General features: G+C 40.4%; 1 protein-coding gene across 2 annotated transcripts in view; it reads left to right on the forward strand.

Annotated features, from left to right (window-relative positions):
* APLF (aprataxin and PNKP like factor) overlaps positions 1 to 13227 on the forward strand; it is a 189209-nt gene that overhangs the window by 55990 nt on the left and 119992 nt on the right. For both annotated transcript variants that reach the window (XM_069768740.1, XM_069768741.1), the window contains exons 4-5: positions 2428 to 2581; positions 9542 to 9671. In XM_069768740.1, the coding sequence (XP_069624841.1) occupies positions 2428 to 2581; positions 9542 to 9671 (284 nt within the window). The remainder of the gene's footprint in view (positions 1 to 2427; positions 2582 to 9541; positions 9672 to 13227) is intronic.

Consider the following 13227-nt stretch of genomic DNA (forward strand, 5'->3'; position numbering starts at 1 on the left):
GGGCTGTGCAATATAGTACGTGGACATGCATATTCTAGAATACCCGATGCGTTAGAACCGCCACCATCATATATATATATATATATATATATATATATATATATATATATATATATATATATATATATATATATATATATATATATATTTATATTTATATTTATATATATATATATATATATATATATTTATATATAGGAGGGAACAATCAAGTCCCACAACCTAGATGTCACTGAATTAAATATTCCAGTTGTAAATCTTTACTCTTTACATAGTGGAATGTGTTAAGAACAATAAAACCTAAACATTATCAACGTAAATCACAACTAATATCCCACGGAGGTGTGGAGTTGGAATGATGCTCAAAATCAAAGTGGAAAATGAAGTTACAGGCTGATCCAACTTCAGTGGAAATGCCTCAAGACAAGGAAATGATGCTCAGTAGTGTGTGTGGCCTCCACGTGCCTGTATGATCTCCCTACAACGCCGGGGCATGCTACTGATGAGGCGGTGGATGATCTCCTGAGGGATCTCCTCCCGGACCTGGACTAAAGCATCCACCAACTCCTGGACAGTCTGTGGTGTAATGTGACGTTGGTGGATGGTGCGAGACATGATGTCCCAGATGTGTTCAATCGGATTCAGGTTTTGGGAACAGGCGGGCCAGTCCATAGCTTCAATGCCTTCATCTTTAAGGAACTGCTGACACACTCCAGCCACATGAGGTGCTGCATTAGGAGGAACCCAGGGCCAACCGCACCACCATATGGTCTCACAAGGGGTCTGAGGATCTCATCTCGGTAACTAATGTCAGTCAGGCTACCTCTGGCGAGCACATGGAGGGCTGTGCGGCCCTCCAAAGAAATGCCACCCCACACCATTACTGACCCACTGTCAAACCAGTCATGGTGAAGGATGTTGCAGGCAGAAGATCGCTCTTCTTGGCGTCTCCAGATTGTCACATCTGTCACGTGCTCAGTGTGAACCTGCTTTCATCTTTGAAGAGAACAATACGCCAGTGGTGAATTTGCCAATCCTGTGTTCTGTGGCAAATGCAAAGCGTCCGGCACGGTGTTGGGCTGTGAGTACAACCCCCATCTGTGGACGTCGGGCACTCAGACCATCCTCATGGAGTCTGTTTCTAGCCTTTTGTGCAGACACACGCACATTTGTGGCCTGCTGGAGGTCATTCTGCAGGGATTTGGCAGTGCTCCTCCTGTTCCTCCTTGCACAAAGGCTGAAGTAGCGGTCCTGCTGCTGGGTTTTTGCCCTCATATGGCCCCCTCTACGTTTCCTGGTGTACTGGCCTGTCTCCTGGTAGCGCCTCCAGCCTCTGGACACTGCTTTGACAGATACAGCTCGAATTGATGTGCCATCCTGGATGAGCTGCACTACCTGAGCCACTTGTGTGGGTTGTAGAGTCCGTCTCATCTACCACGAATGTGAAAGCACAACCAATATTCAAAAGTGACCAAAACATCAGCCAGAAAGCATTGGTACTGAGATGTGGTCTGTGGTCCCCACCTGCAGAACCACTCCTTTATTGATACATAAGAAGAGACTGAAAGCGCACTCACCGGTATATGAACAATCAAAGCGGTTTATTCACATGAGATCATGCGGTGCAAGGAGGGTATGTGAATACAAAAAAGGATGACAGCTGTTTCGTGCTATGTGAGCACTTCAACAGATCCCAGATTGGGGATCTGTTGAAGTGCTCACATAGCACGAAACAGCTGTCATCCTTTTTTGTATTCACATACCCTCCTTGCACCGCATGATCTCATGTGAATAAACCGCTTTGATTGTTCATATACCGGTGAGTGCGCTTTCAGTCTCTTCTTATGTATCATGTTGGATCTGTTTTTCTTAAGCAGCACCAAGGTATAATCTTTTTAGCGGTTTTTTTGTTTAGGTTGTTTTCTGACAAAAGGCTTTAATAGTGCATTTTTCTGCCCCTGGAGCAGTAAGGGTCTAGCGTATAGCGGCTGTGCGACTGCATTTTTTTCTCTTTATTCTGGACTCCTTTATTGAGTGTGTCTTAATAATTGCCAATAATTCCCCTCTGTTGTCTATTCCATTTGCACAACAGCATATGAAATTGATTGTCAAACAGTGTTACTTTCTAAGTGGACAATTTGATTTCACAAAAGTTTGAGTTATATTCTGTTGACCAGGTATGATCACCTCTTCCAGAATCAGGTGAGCGCTGGTCACATTCTGAAGTATGGTATCTAGGCAATGGTGCAGAATGCCGACAGGGAGCATATTACAATCTGTCTGCATTCTGCAGCCTTTGTGCACCTACAGGATAGGAAAAGAGCCCGGACAACCCCTTTAAGAAAAAAAGATGTGAGAATGCTCACGTCTGTTCAGGTCCACAGACTTTTTGTTGCAGTAAATTTATTTGTTTCTATTTGTTTACAGGAATAGTCAAGGTCTTGGCGAAGACATTGAAGTAGATGATGTGTCTCCCGTCCCTCCACTAACAACTGAAACAGAAGAAACAGCACCATCACAGTATGGTCCATCATCTGCCACAAACAGCTCCAGGACTAATGGAAAGATCAGGAGCAACTTGGTAAGATTTTTTTTTTTGCTCTACTTACCGTAATTTTTTTTTGTTACAAAAGTTGGAAAAGTCGCTGAATTAAACAATAGTCATGTATAGTTACTTTTTTACTTTGTTTGCACAAGTTCATTATTTTCTTAATGACAAATCCAACATATATTTACAAGAGAATTCACAACATAAATTTCAGGCCGACACTCAGATTTCTTCCATGGATGTCTCAGTCGATACAAGGAATTTCCCAATTTTCCCACATGGATAATCCTTTGTTTTCCCGTTCAGAATCTGGAAGAACAATGAACACGATTGCGCATTCTTACCTCTAGTGATTTTTCTGGACTGCAGGTACAAATCCATGAAGATGGTTTCCGAAGCCTGTGAACAGGGTTAACACCTGGAACGTTTATCATTTAGGCAGCGGATCCTGAACATGTTACAGATGCTTAGGAGTAAGCATGTATCAGGATTTCCCTTTAAGAATTTCAGATAGAAAATCTGCAGGGAAATGCAGTAGCAGCAAAGTGGATCAGATGAAACGAATCTAATCCACACGATTTAAAGAAAAAAATGTCTTCAGCGAATTTGACCTGCAGCATTTAAATCTACAGGTTGTCATTTCTCATTCCTGTTTGGTCAAGGATTTATTGCGGATTTACCATAATTATTTCCTTCAGGAAGTCCAAATATGCAAGAAAACTCAACTGTTGCTCATTACCTGCAAAAGAACCAGCCAATTTTATGAAAAAAAAAAAGATAACCCTATACTCCACTCCTAGTAAGGACCAGGAAACCTTTGTCACATAAGTTTCTTTGAAGGCGAAAACAGTATTTTATTTTACATAATCGGCTGTGTTTTTTTTTTTGTTCTCATGGAGATCAGAACTTGTCAGTGCACCTTAAGCTGGTTGTCTGGACAATAATCTTAGAATAGTAGATTTTGTAGCTCTTCACAAATGTATACACAATACAGAAAATGTAATCCACTCTCGGGAAAACCCGGCTGCTTGACATGAGATAGCGAACCTCAAGTCCTTGAGCTGCGAGCCGAAGCCTCTGCTGAGCAGCGATATCACATTTCTAGTTGTTATATTGGAATCGCTGAGGCTGACACTTTCTTGTGCCTCCTATCAGCGGCTTTAGCTTCGGTGTGTTATTCCGTAACTGACTTATTGCCGGTCATCTGCAGTATTTGGGATTACATTTCACAATTATTGTGATTGCATCTTCGTCTCTACCTCCCTCATCCTCTCACCTCATACTAACCCTCTGCAGGAACTCCTTCATCTCCATCAATTCTGCTGACATTTCTCTTCTCTCCAAGCGTCCGCGGCAGAAGAACTGCGCTGATTACTTGGAGCTCAGGCTGACACATGTTACTCTTGGCGATCATTCGTTTCTTCGGCATCAGATCAAATGAGTAGGGAAGACTGTATAATCTTGTAAATGACAATTTCACCCTTTCCTTCATGCTTATTAGTGGCCTTTTATATAATCTTCTCTGTAGAGCTCCCTGAACACACCATGAATAAAGGCTTTGAGTCTGATGAAACATTTTATCTGAACAGACATCGGTTTTCATATTATTCTGATAATAAACCAATTAAAATTCTCAAAAGTTTTCTTTTTGAAAGTCTTTTTTTCCCCCTTTTTCTTTCCCTTCCACCACATTACATTGTTGTTTTGCATTTTATTTACGGTATATCCTTAATATTAGTAGATTTTATATTCCAAACTTTGCGATACAGTGGGGCCCAGATTCTTCAGGACCGGCAATATTCACTCCAGGTTTAATGAGGGTTGTGTTGGGGTTAGAGGCGCCTGATTTATTAGGAGGCTCAGGCGTGTCTTAAAAGTGGATTGCACAGCTGTGCACCTCGGCAGAAATCTTACTCCAGTTGGAGCTTGGATTAAGCTTTTTGATGTAAGTTATGCCACAGGTTGTAATGAATTAGAAAACTGGGTTTTTCTACAACTCATCCTTTTTTCCCCCACCCCAACAGGACCCATTTTGGCATCGTTAGCTGTACCTCACATGAAAATGCCAAAGGTTGTAATTTTTTGGTGCAACTTCTCGTTTCTATAAAATTTTATGACTTTTTAAAGAGTCTTACACCAGATTTCCAACATAAAACTTTAAGCTGTTATGCTTTGCCATATGTTTTTATGGTCCCTATGGATCACTGCCTTGAGAATGCGTCTCCATACATAGCTGAGACTCTTTAAAGTGAACCTCTCGGCTGATGCATGCAGTTCATTCCATGGGCAGCATGTATCCGACACTGGCTGTATTATCCTTGCCAGGTGTTTTTGACTATGAAATGGCGCGTATAAGCAGAAGCCTGTCAATCTAGGGAAGCTGGCGGAGAGAAGCCAACAGAGACCCGCCTGCCTGATTAGTCTACAGCACAGTCTCGGTCCCCAGCGGCTTATAAAGTATGTTTTTCTCTGAAGCACCACAGCACTTGAGACAAACATACCTGGCTGAGATCGTACAGCCAAAGCCTGATGCATGCTGTACCATCTGAGCTGCATCTGGACTTCTCATTCAGCCCACCAGTACAAAACCCCTGAAACCGTTCTGTCTTCAGATGGGTCTTTGATTTGACTGGTACAAGTTACATTACTATTTTAATTCCCATGGATCATCTCCTTGAAAAATAAGGCCTATTTTGACTGGCCAATTTTAGGGAACGATTGTTCATAGGAACGCTGATTTCCTATTATTATTGATCTGTGTAAACAAGTGGACAATCACCCAAGCAAAGTGTGTGTTTGTTGGGCATGGAAAGGAAAGGGCCGTGGATATTGGTCCCCTCCCAGACTAAGAACATCAGTTCTCCACCACCCCAGAAATGGAGCATCCGCTCTCCCACTTGCCCTAGTGTGGTGGCAAGTGGGGTAATAGGTTTAGGGTTGATGTCAGCTGTTTTATGGCTGCTGACCTGAAGCACAGGGGTAAGTAATGGAGAGGCATTTATAACACGCCCACATTACTAACCCCAGAGTCATATTGTAATGAAGACATAGGCAGAATAATGTTCTTTATTTGAAATAAAACTCCCCAACCCTTTTTTACCCATTTTATCTACAAAAAAAAACAACAACACACATTCACCCAGGTTCGGCCATCACTAGTTATTTCTTTTTAAAGGCATCTTGTCAGAACTTGGAGCTTTCTACATAGTATTATGCATAAGGAGGACACTTTCAGTCCATGTCGGGAGGAAAAGCTGCATTTCATGAATACATCAAATTACTTACTGCTGGTGTTGTGCTGCAGGTATAAAACTGGTACACTTGCTAATTGCAGATAATACATAGGTTGGAAATAAGTGCTCTTGCAGTACACACGTATCCTGACAGGTTCCTTATACGTGATGGCCTGGTCACGAATTGTTTTACATCCAGTTCTGCCTGTCAGACTCCAGAACAAGTCTCATTGTGTACTCAGGGTATTACTACACACTAATATGAAGCCAACAGGCACACATCATTATCAATTGTGATTTATCACGGATGTTTAATCCAAAGTGGTGTTAGAAAATGATCCTTAATTTATAGTTATTTGCTGCGTTCAGTACTATCAATCAAATGTATTGTATGAACATAAATTGTTTGTGAATTTCAGAAGAAAATAATATAATTTGTAAATCGGTCCTGTAAGTATATGGAGGTTTTACCAGCGCATAATGGAATAAGGGAGCGACCACTAGGGCACTAATCCCATCTAATCAGTATTTTGTTTCAAACTTTTGGTTTGCCTCAGCGCCGCTAATGCCTTAAAGGCTAACTGTCAGCAAGTAATCTGAGGACAGCATGAGATTTCATGTGATGTCACATATCAAGCTGTGTGCTGTTGCTTACTTAAACTGAAGCTTTAATCGCCTGGTGATTATTGCTGGGAATACAGCAGGGTGTGAGCCCTAGTCTGACTCCGCCCCCTTCTGTGATAAGTAGCTCACTGTCAATAGACTATGTACACACAGAACCTGGTGTGGGCGGGGTTAGCTTTCTCAGCTCTGCTGCATTGCTAAATCTGAAATCTGATTGTGTTGCAACGGCAATAATCTAAGTGATATATCATTGGATTCAGCTTCTCCTTGCCTACATGATGCATCTGCACATGCTGGGAGACATTCTCAATGTATTTGAGGTATTTTCAGCAGTTTTCTTGAGCTTGGTGAGGCTGAGAAACACACAGATTTTTTTTTTTAGATATATGTATAACCCCACTTTGTATTTAAAAAGGATGGAGATTACCGTTTTATAGTATTTTTGGTTTATTTAGTAGCTCACTGCCCTGGAAACCTAGGCTGATTTTCTACCTCAATGCGCTGTTGGAATAGATCTGAGGACGCTGCTTGTCCGTTTTTGGTTTGTGATGAAGAACAAGACTGAAAAAGTTCTGCTCGGCTGGTGGAGCCAGGCTGAACCCCAATATCCCCTCTTTCCAGTCGTTTTAGATACAGAATTTCTAACCATAGTTGAAAAAAAATGAAAAAGAAAGTGGAGCAGATTTGCTTAAAGCTAGTTTTCTCTCTGGAGCCCCCCTGTCGATCCGAGAATGGACCACTATGTATGGGTCTCTTGTGGATTTCCTGACCCGTACCTGACATTCATAGGCATATATGAGGCTGTCGAGTTTGGATCAGGAGTCTCGTTGCCAATTCGTGCACAGGGGTCTGAGTACGGACTGCGAAACATCGATGTATGAAATCAACATGTCAAATAAAGTAATAATCTGTCAGATACACCGAATATTGGTGAAAATGCCCACTTGGCCAATTACTGGTGCATCATTAACCCTCCTCAGTCGGCGATTACCATATGGGCATGTTGGCCATATCTGGTGTAAGACCGGGTGAGTTTAGGAACAGGACATGTGGGGGATCTCTGAGGATAAGTATCTCTTTTATTATTTTATAACTGCTCTCTGCCTTTTTTTGGCTGAAAGATTCCTTCACATTTTCCAATTTGAAGATCAAACTTTCAACCGAGGAAGAGAAAGTGGCTGGCTTAGCTAATAAACTTCACCAGAAAGTCAGCCCCTTCATCACATCCCAAAATGAAGGCAGAAAGGAAACGCCTGTTGCTTATGGACCGATTGCAGAGCTCGGTTCTGTTCCGAGACCGGTCGTGATGGAGCCATCATGATTAAAGTATATAAGTAATAAGGTTATTCAGGTTCCATTGGAATCTCATTGTACCAACTTTGTTTCTGTTTGGACAACCACTCTAGTATACGGTCCTGCTCATCGTTATTGGCACCCATGAAGTGCAAGTACCTAATGTTGAATATCTCCTGAAAAAAATGAATCAAGTGAAAGCTTTTTTGTATAGAGCACTTGTGTTAAATACAGAAGAGCAAATGATAAAAAATAATTTAAAATAAAAGCAATGGGAGGGAAAAATAGAAAAACCTAAAGCTTTCTGTGACACTGGTATTGGCTCCCTTTACGTTAAATTAGTATGGAAACACATTTTGACTCACCTGTGGTAAATCACAAATGAGAATCACCTGTGACTAATGGTTGGCGCCCACTTGACATAAATTGGCCAATTAATGATTAATTCAGTGTTTTAAAAATACCACATGGTAGTCCTTGTTCCTTTGTCACAATGGTGAAGACAAAGGAGCTGTCTGAGAACAGCAGAACTGCTATTAGCAAACAAGGAATTTCAAAAGGTAAAATGCCATCTCCAAAGACCTTGGTATCCCAGTTTCAGCAGTGCGCAATGTTATTAAGAAGTTTGCCAAACATGGAACCGTCAAGAACCTCTCTGTATATGGGGGGGGGGGAAGAGGAAAATTGACGAGATGTCTTTGAAGGTTGGTGCGAATGGTGGGAAAAAAACACCATGTCAAACATCCAAAGACCTAAAGGCCAACCTGGTACAGGATGGGTATAGTTTCAGCAAGTACCATACACCGCACACTAGACAAATCAGAGCTTTATGTTTGAAGGCCAAGGAAGACTAAATTGCTGAAGAAAAGACAAAAAAGGAACAACTGATCTTTGTCAATGAGTACCTTGACAAACCACAATTATACAGAGAAAATGTTCTGTGGACAGATGAAACAAAAATAGATCTTTTTGGCAATGCAAAGCATCAGCATGTTTATAGACAGCGCAATTAAGCTTATAAGGAAGAGAACACAATACAAACAGTTAAGCATGGTGGAGGATCCATAATGCTGTGGGATTGCTTTTCTGCGTCTAATACTTGGAGGCCTTGACTGTATCACAGGAATCATGAATAGAGAGAATTATCAAGCGATTTTAGAGCGAAATGTCCTACCCCAATGTAGGAAAGCTTGGTTTGAGTCGAAGATTATGAGTCCCCCAGCAATTTAATGACACAAAGCACACATCCAAAAGTACACAGGAATGATTGAAAAAGAAAAAATGGATGTTTTTAAGATGGCCAACAATGAGCCCTGACCTCAATCCCTTTAAAAAATTTTGGGGTGAGCTGAAATCTGCCTTTGGGAGCAAGAACCCTGCAAACATTCAAGAGCTTGAAGAGTCGGAGAAGCTGCCAGCTGAGAAGTTCAAGAAGCTTATAGATGGCTACAAGAAACGTTTGAAGGCTGTCATCAATCCCAAAGGGTGGGCAGCCAAGTATTCGTTAGAGGTGCCTTTATTGCTGCACCATCTGTTACTTCTTTGACATTGCCAGATGTAAGTTGAAAAACAATGTTTTATTGTTGGATTACTTTGAACCTCTAACTAAAAAATCCTGAGGATATAACTATGGTACATTTCCAATTATTTCTGAAGATATTGTACAGTCTATGAAAAAATGAAGAGGTGACAATAATAGTAAGCAGCACTGTATGTATAGAAACCCCTGGGCAAGGTACAGATGCAGAAAGCTCAGGATTACTTTTGCCGGCCATTGTTTTCTCAATACTTTAATAAGTATCTGTCAAATGATTTTCCTAACTATTACATTTCTGTATTACAGCCATCTGCTCACAGCTCTGAAGGTGATGCGGAACCGGTAAAACCTGCACCTAGGAAACGTGTTCTTCCAAACTGGATGTTGCTGGGAGACCTCCCAGTTCAGGCGCTTCCAACCCCTGTTATTACAGCAGGTAGGCTTGTGCCTTCTTTTATAATCCTGTGTGAATAATCATGACTTCGTGTCTTTCCTGGTAATCGGCATATGCTGGATTCTCTGTAATTGTGTGTACCTGGCACACATTATAGAGTCTGCAATGCCGGCATTAATTGTTTTGTCTGGTTCTAAGAATTGTAGTTGAATACCTTGCGCAGCATACAGCGAGCACTGCTACCACGCATCCGTTACTTCATCATCATTACATGAGTATTCTAGCAGAAAATATTTATTTTCCGTCTGATGGAAAAGTGAGAAATACGACATTATTGGATTCCAAAGTCTGAAAACCCCACTGACTGCTATTATGAGACCATTTTAATACCATTTCAAAGGATGTCAGACTTGTTTTTCCTTATGTAAAGCTGATATTGACTGCACTAACGATAACCGTGTACCACTGTACAGAATTAAGGTGAATGGGTAAAATTCTACGTAGAAATGTGCTGCGGAATACATGAGCACTGCAACTTACCAAAACATTTTCGGGTTTTTTTTTTCAGAGAGAAAACCACTCAAAACCATTGAGGTTTATTAATGGGAACCTGTCAGCTGATTGATGTCATATTCTTAGTCAGAGCCATAAACTTAATATAAAACAGGTCAGAGATCGTTAGCACCAAAATCCCTGTTTACCAATGTAATGTATGGGCTTTGTATGGTGAAATCTAGTGACAGATCCTTCTTAATCTCTTGGCCGAGTTCAGACGCCAACCTATGGCTAGGCTTGAAAATATCAGGTCACTCGTGACTCCTATACAACTTTACAAATCCTGAACAGATTTTCAAAGAAGTAGAGATAAAGATCATTGTCTACATGTTCGAAGTTGATAGAGTTCCATTTACAATTCACATAGGTTGCCCCTCAGTAGAATACCCCTGAATTGGGGATATAAGTACCACTAGATACTAGAACATAAATCACATAGTTTTGGTGATAATACTACACAGCAATCCCAAAACAAAAGGTACTTTCTAATAAAATATAATTTATTATACAAAAATAAAACATACATAGACATCAAATGACAAAAAATATATAAACACAAAATCACAAAAATTCACAAAAAAAGGGTACAAAGACCATTAAAAAGAGGGACATATCCATAGGAGAACCACTAAATACTATGATGCTGCGGTGCTGTGAAGTAAAGAGAGGCAAAATACCTCACTAATAGAAAAAGATCATAGTCTAGTATGGACCATATGTAGTATCATGTGTTCCTGTCTAAATTTTTAGACCATCCTATATTGTACAAGTGACACATATGGTACTCTAAGGGGAGAAACCCCTATGACTAAAGTGATAAGTGCCGATATCGGCATAAAAAGATGCTAGTTACCCGCAGTATGCAGTGTAGTCTCTCCTCGGCGTCCCTCTGCCCCAACGCGCGTTTCACTGACGGCTTCTTCAGGAGGCGTGTCTAGGCAGGGGGATAGCCGGTTTATATACGCAAGGGAGCTATTCTCATTGGAGAAAACATAAGCAATAGGTGGGTCCTTGGTGCAGTCACTTCCGCTTTAGCCCTGCTACCAGTGCACATCGCGCGTGCGCGGAAAAGTCCCCGCGAACATAAAGGTGCATATATACATAGTAACAGTCTGATCACCCCAGTTGAAATGCAGCTGGCGTTGCGCATGCGTGGGAAGTTACCGCACGCACCAGTATATGCGCGCGGAAATCCCCGTAAATACTATAACCGGCCATAGCACGTGCGCACTTAATGCCAAAATGTAACAGGCATTGCGCATGCGCAATAAATCCCCACCATATAAACAGCAACCGTATATCACGCACGCGCCAAATGCCGTACATCGAAGTATGCTTCTAAGGTGAGTATAGAGGATTAACCACGGAGATGTTTAACAGCACAACCGCTAAAAATGTGATACAGCGCTATAAATGTGATTCGGCTCCGCTACACTAGAGGTGACTACAGCGGAAACCATAATATACAACCGATGGACCAACCTATAAATGTATAAGGAGCAATATCAAAACTGAAAATAATAAAAGGGGAGGAAATACAGCAGCCCATATGACAATGTCACGGCTACAATAAAAATTACCTGGATGGATATCATAATGTGAAACTAATGGATCAAACTAAAAATACTGAAAGTGCAAAACTAAGCTACGGATAATAAAAGGAGGAGATACAACGGCACATGTACCAATGGTAGACTGGTGAAAAAACGGAGATGAGTCGCAGACAGGCGGTATCCAGGACCCATCATCAATTTGATGACAAGGACCATGGAAGCGCCAGTGTCCGTCCCCCATCTCCTACCAAAGTCCACACATCGAGGCATGTGCTCCACTCCTAATAGGAAAAACTGAATTAGATTGTAAGGCCGAATAAGACCGACATAACGCAATAATTTCATGATTAGTGATGATAACGTAAAAACCAATCTTTTGCCGTTATATAAGAGGAATTAATGCAAAAAGTGCCATGTGCTAAAGTGCTTTAAATATCTTACTCAAGGTTAAACTGTACTAAGCTGAATGATTACTGATATAATCCATATAAACCATCATATGATGGTACATATATATAAGAATGGCACCTAATTAGTGCACTCAAATGTGACATATAGGTGCTGGGTAAATTACATATTAGTGCCCTATTTTTGCATACAGTGCTGGGTAGACAACATATTAATACCCTATTTTAACATATGATTAATAATTAGCAACAGTACTAAAAAACAACCACAAAAGGAAAAGAGAAGAAAAAATAAACTAAAAAGGGCTAAAGGAAACCCATAAGTGAGATACAAAAATTGTCTCACAACATCAATTTATTGCTTCCATGGTAACTGTAGATGATGTTTTGAACCCGATGGTAGTTGGATACGATAATAGTTGGATCTGATAGTCCTCCTTTTCCAGAATTGTACTTTGCTCCTGATATACTCCATATCAATCAAAACATCCACATGCGTAACAAACAAGATGAAATTACTAGAATAAAAAACACATAATTAGTAAACATACACTACGAAAACACTTAATAATACATTTAATACATTTAGTGGTTCTCCTATGGATATGTCCCTCTTTTTAATGGTCTTTGTACCCTTTTTTTGTGAATTTTTGTGATTTTGTGTTTATATATTTTTTGTCATTTGATGTCTATGTATGTTTTATTTTTGTATAATAAATTATATTTTATTAGAAAGTACCTTTTGTTTTGGGATTGCTGTGTAGTATTATCACCAAAACTATGTGATTAGAGTTCCATTTACACAGACTTATAGATGTAATTTGTGCCAAAGCCTCCTGCCATACCGGCCCTTCGCGTGTCTTAAATGCTCCCACCACTGTCATCCCGAGATCCACGTAATGATGAAACTATTTGTACTTTTTTTTTCTTATTCTTTTTTTTTATATAAATTTTACAAAAAGTACAGAACACTATGTAAGGAACCCGCAATGAATCAAGCAATCATTATTAACTTGATTACCCACTGATGGAGTACTTGTAGGAACACAAAGAGATGTAGTTAAAACATAATAATATAACATA

This window comes from Ranitomeya imitator, chromosome 5 (genome assembly GCF_032444005.1).
Source record: "Ranitomeya imitator isolate aRanImi1 chromosome 5, aRanImi1.pri, whole genome shotgun sequence".
NCBI lineage: Eukaryota > Metazoa > Chordata > Amphibia > Anura > Dendrobatidae > Ranitomeya > Ranitomeya imitator.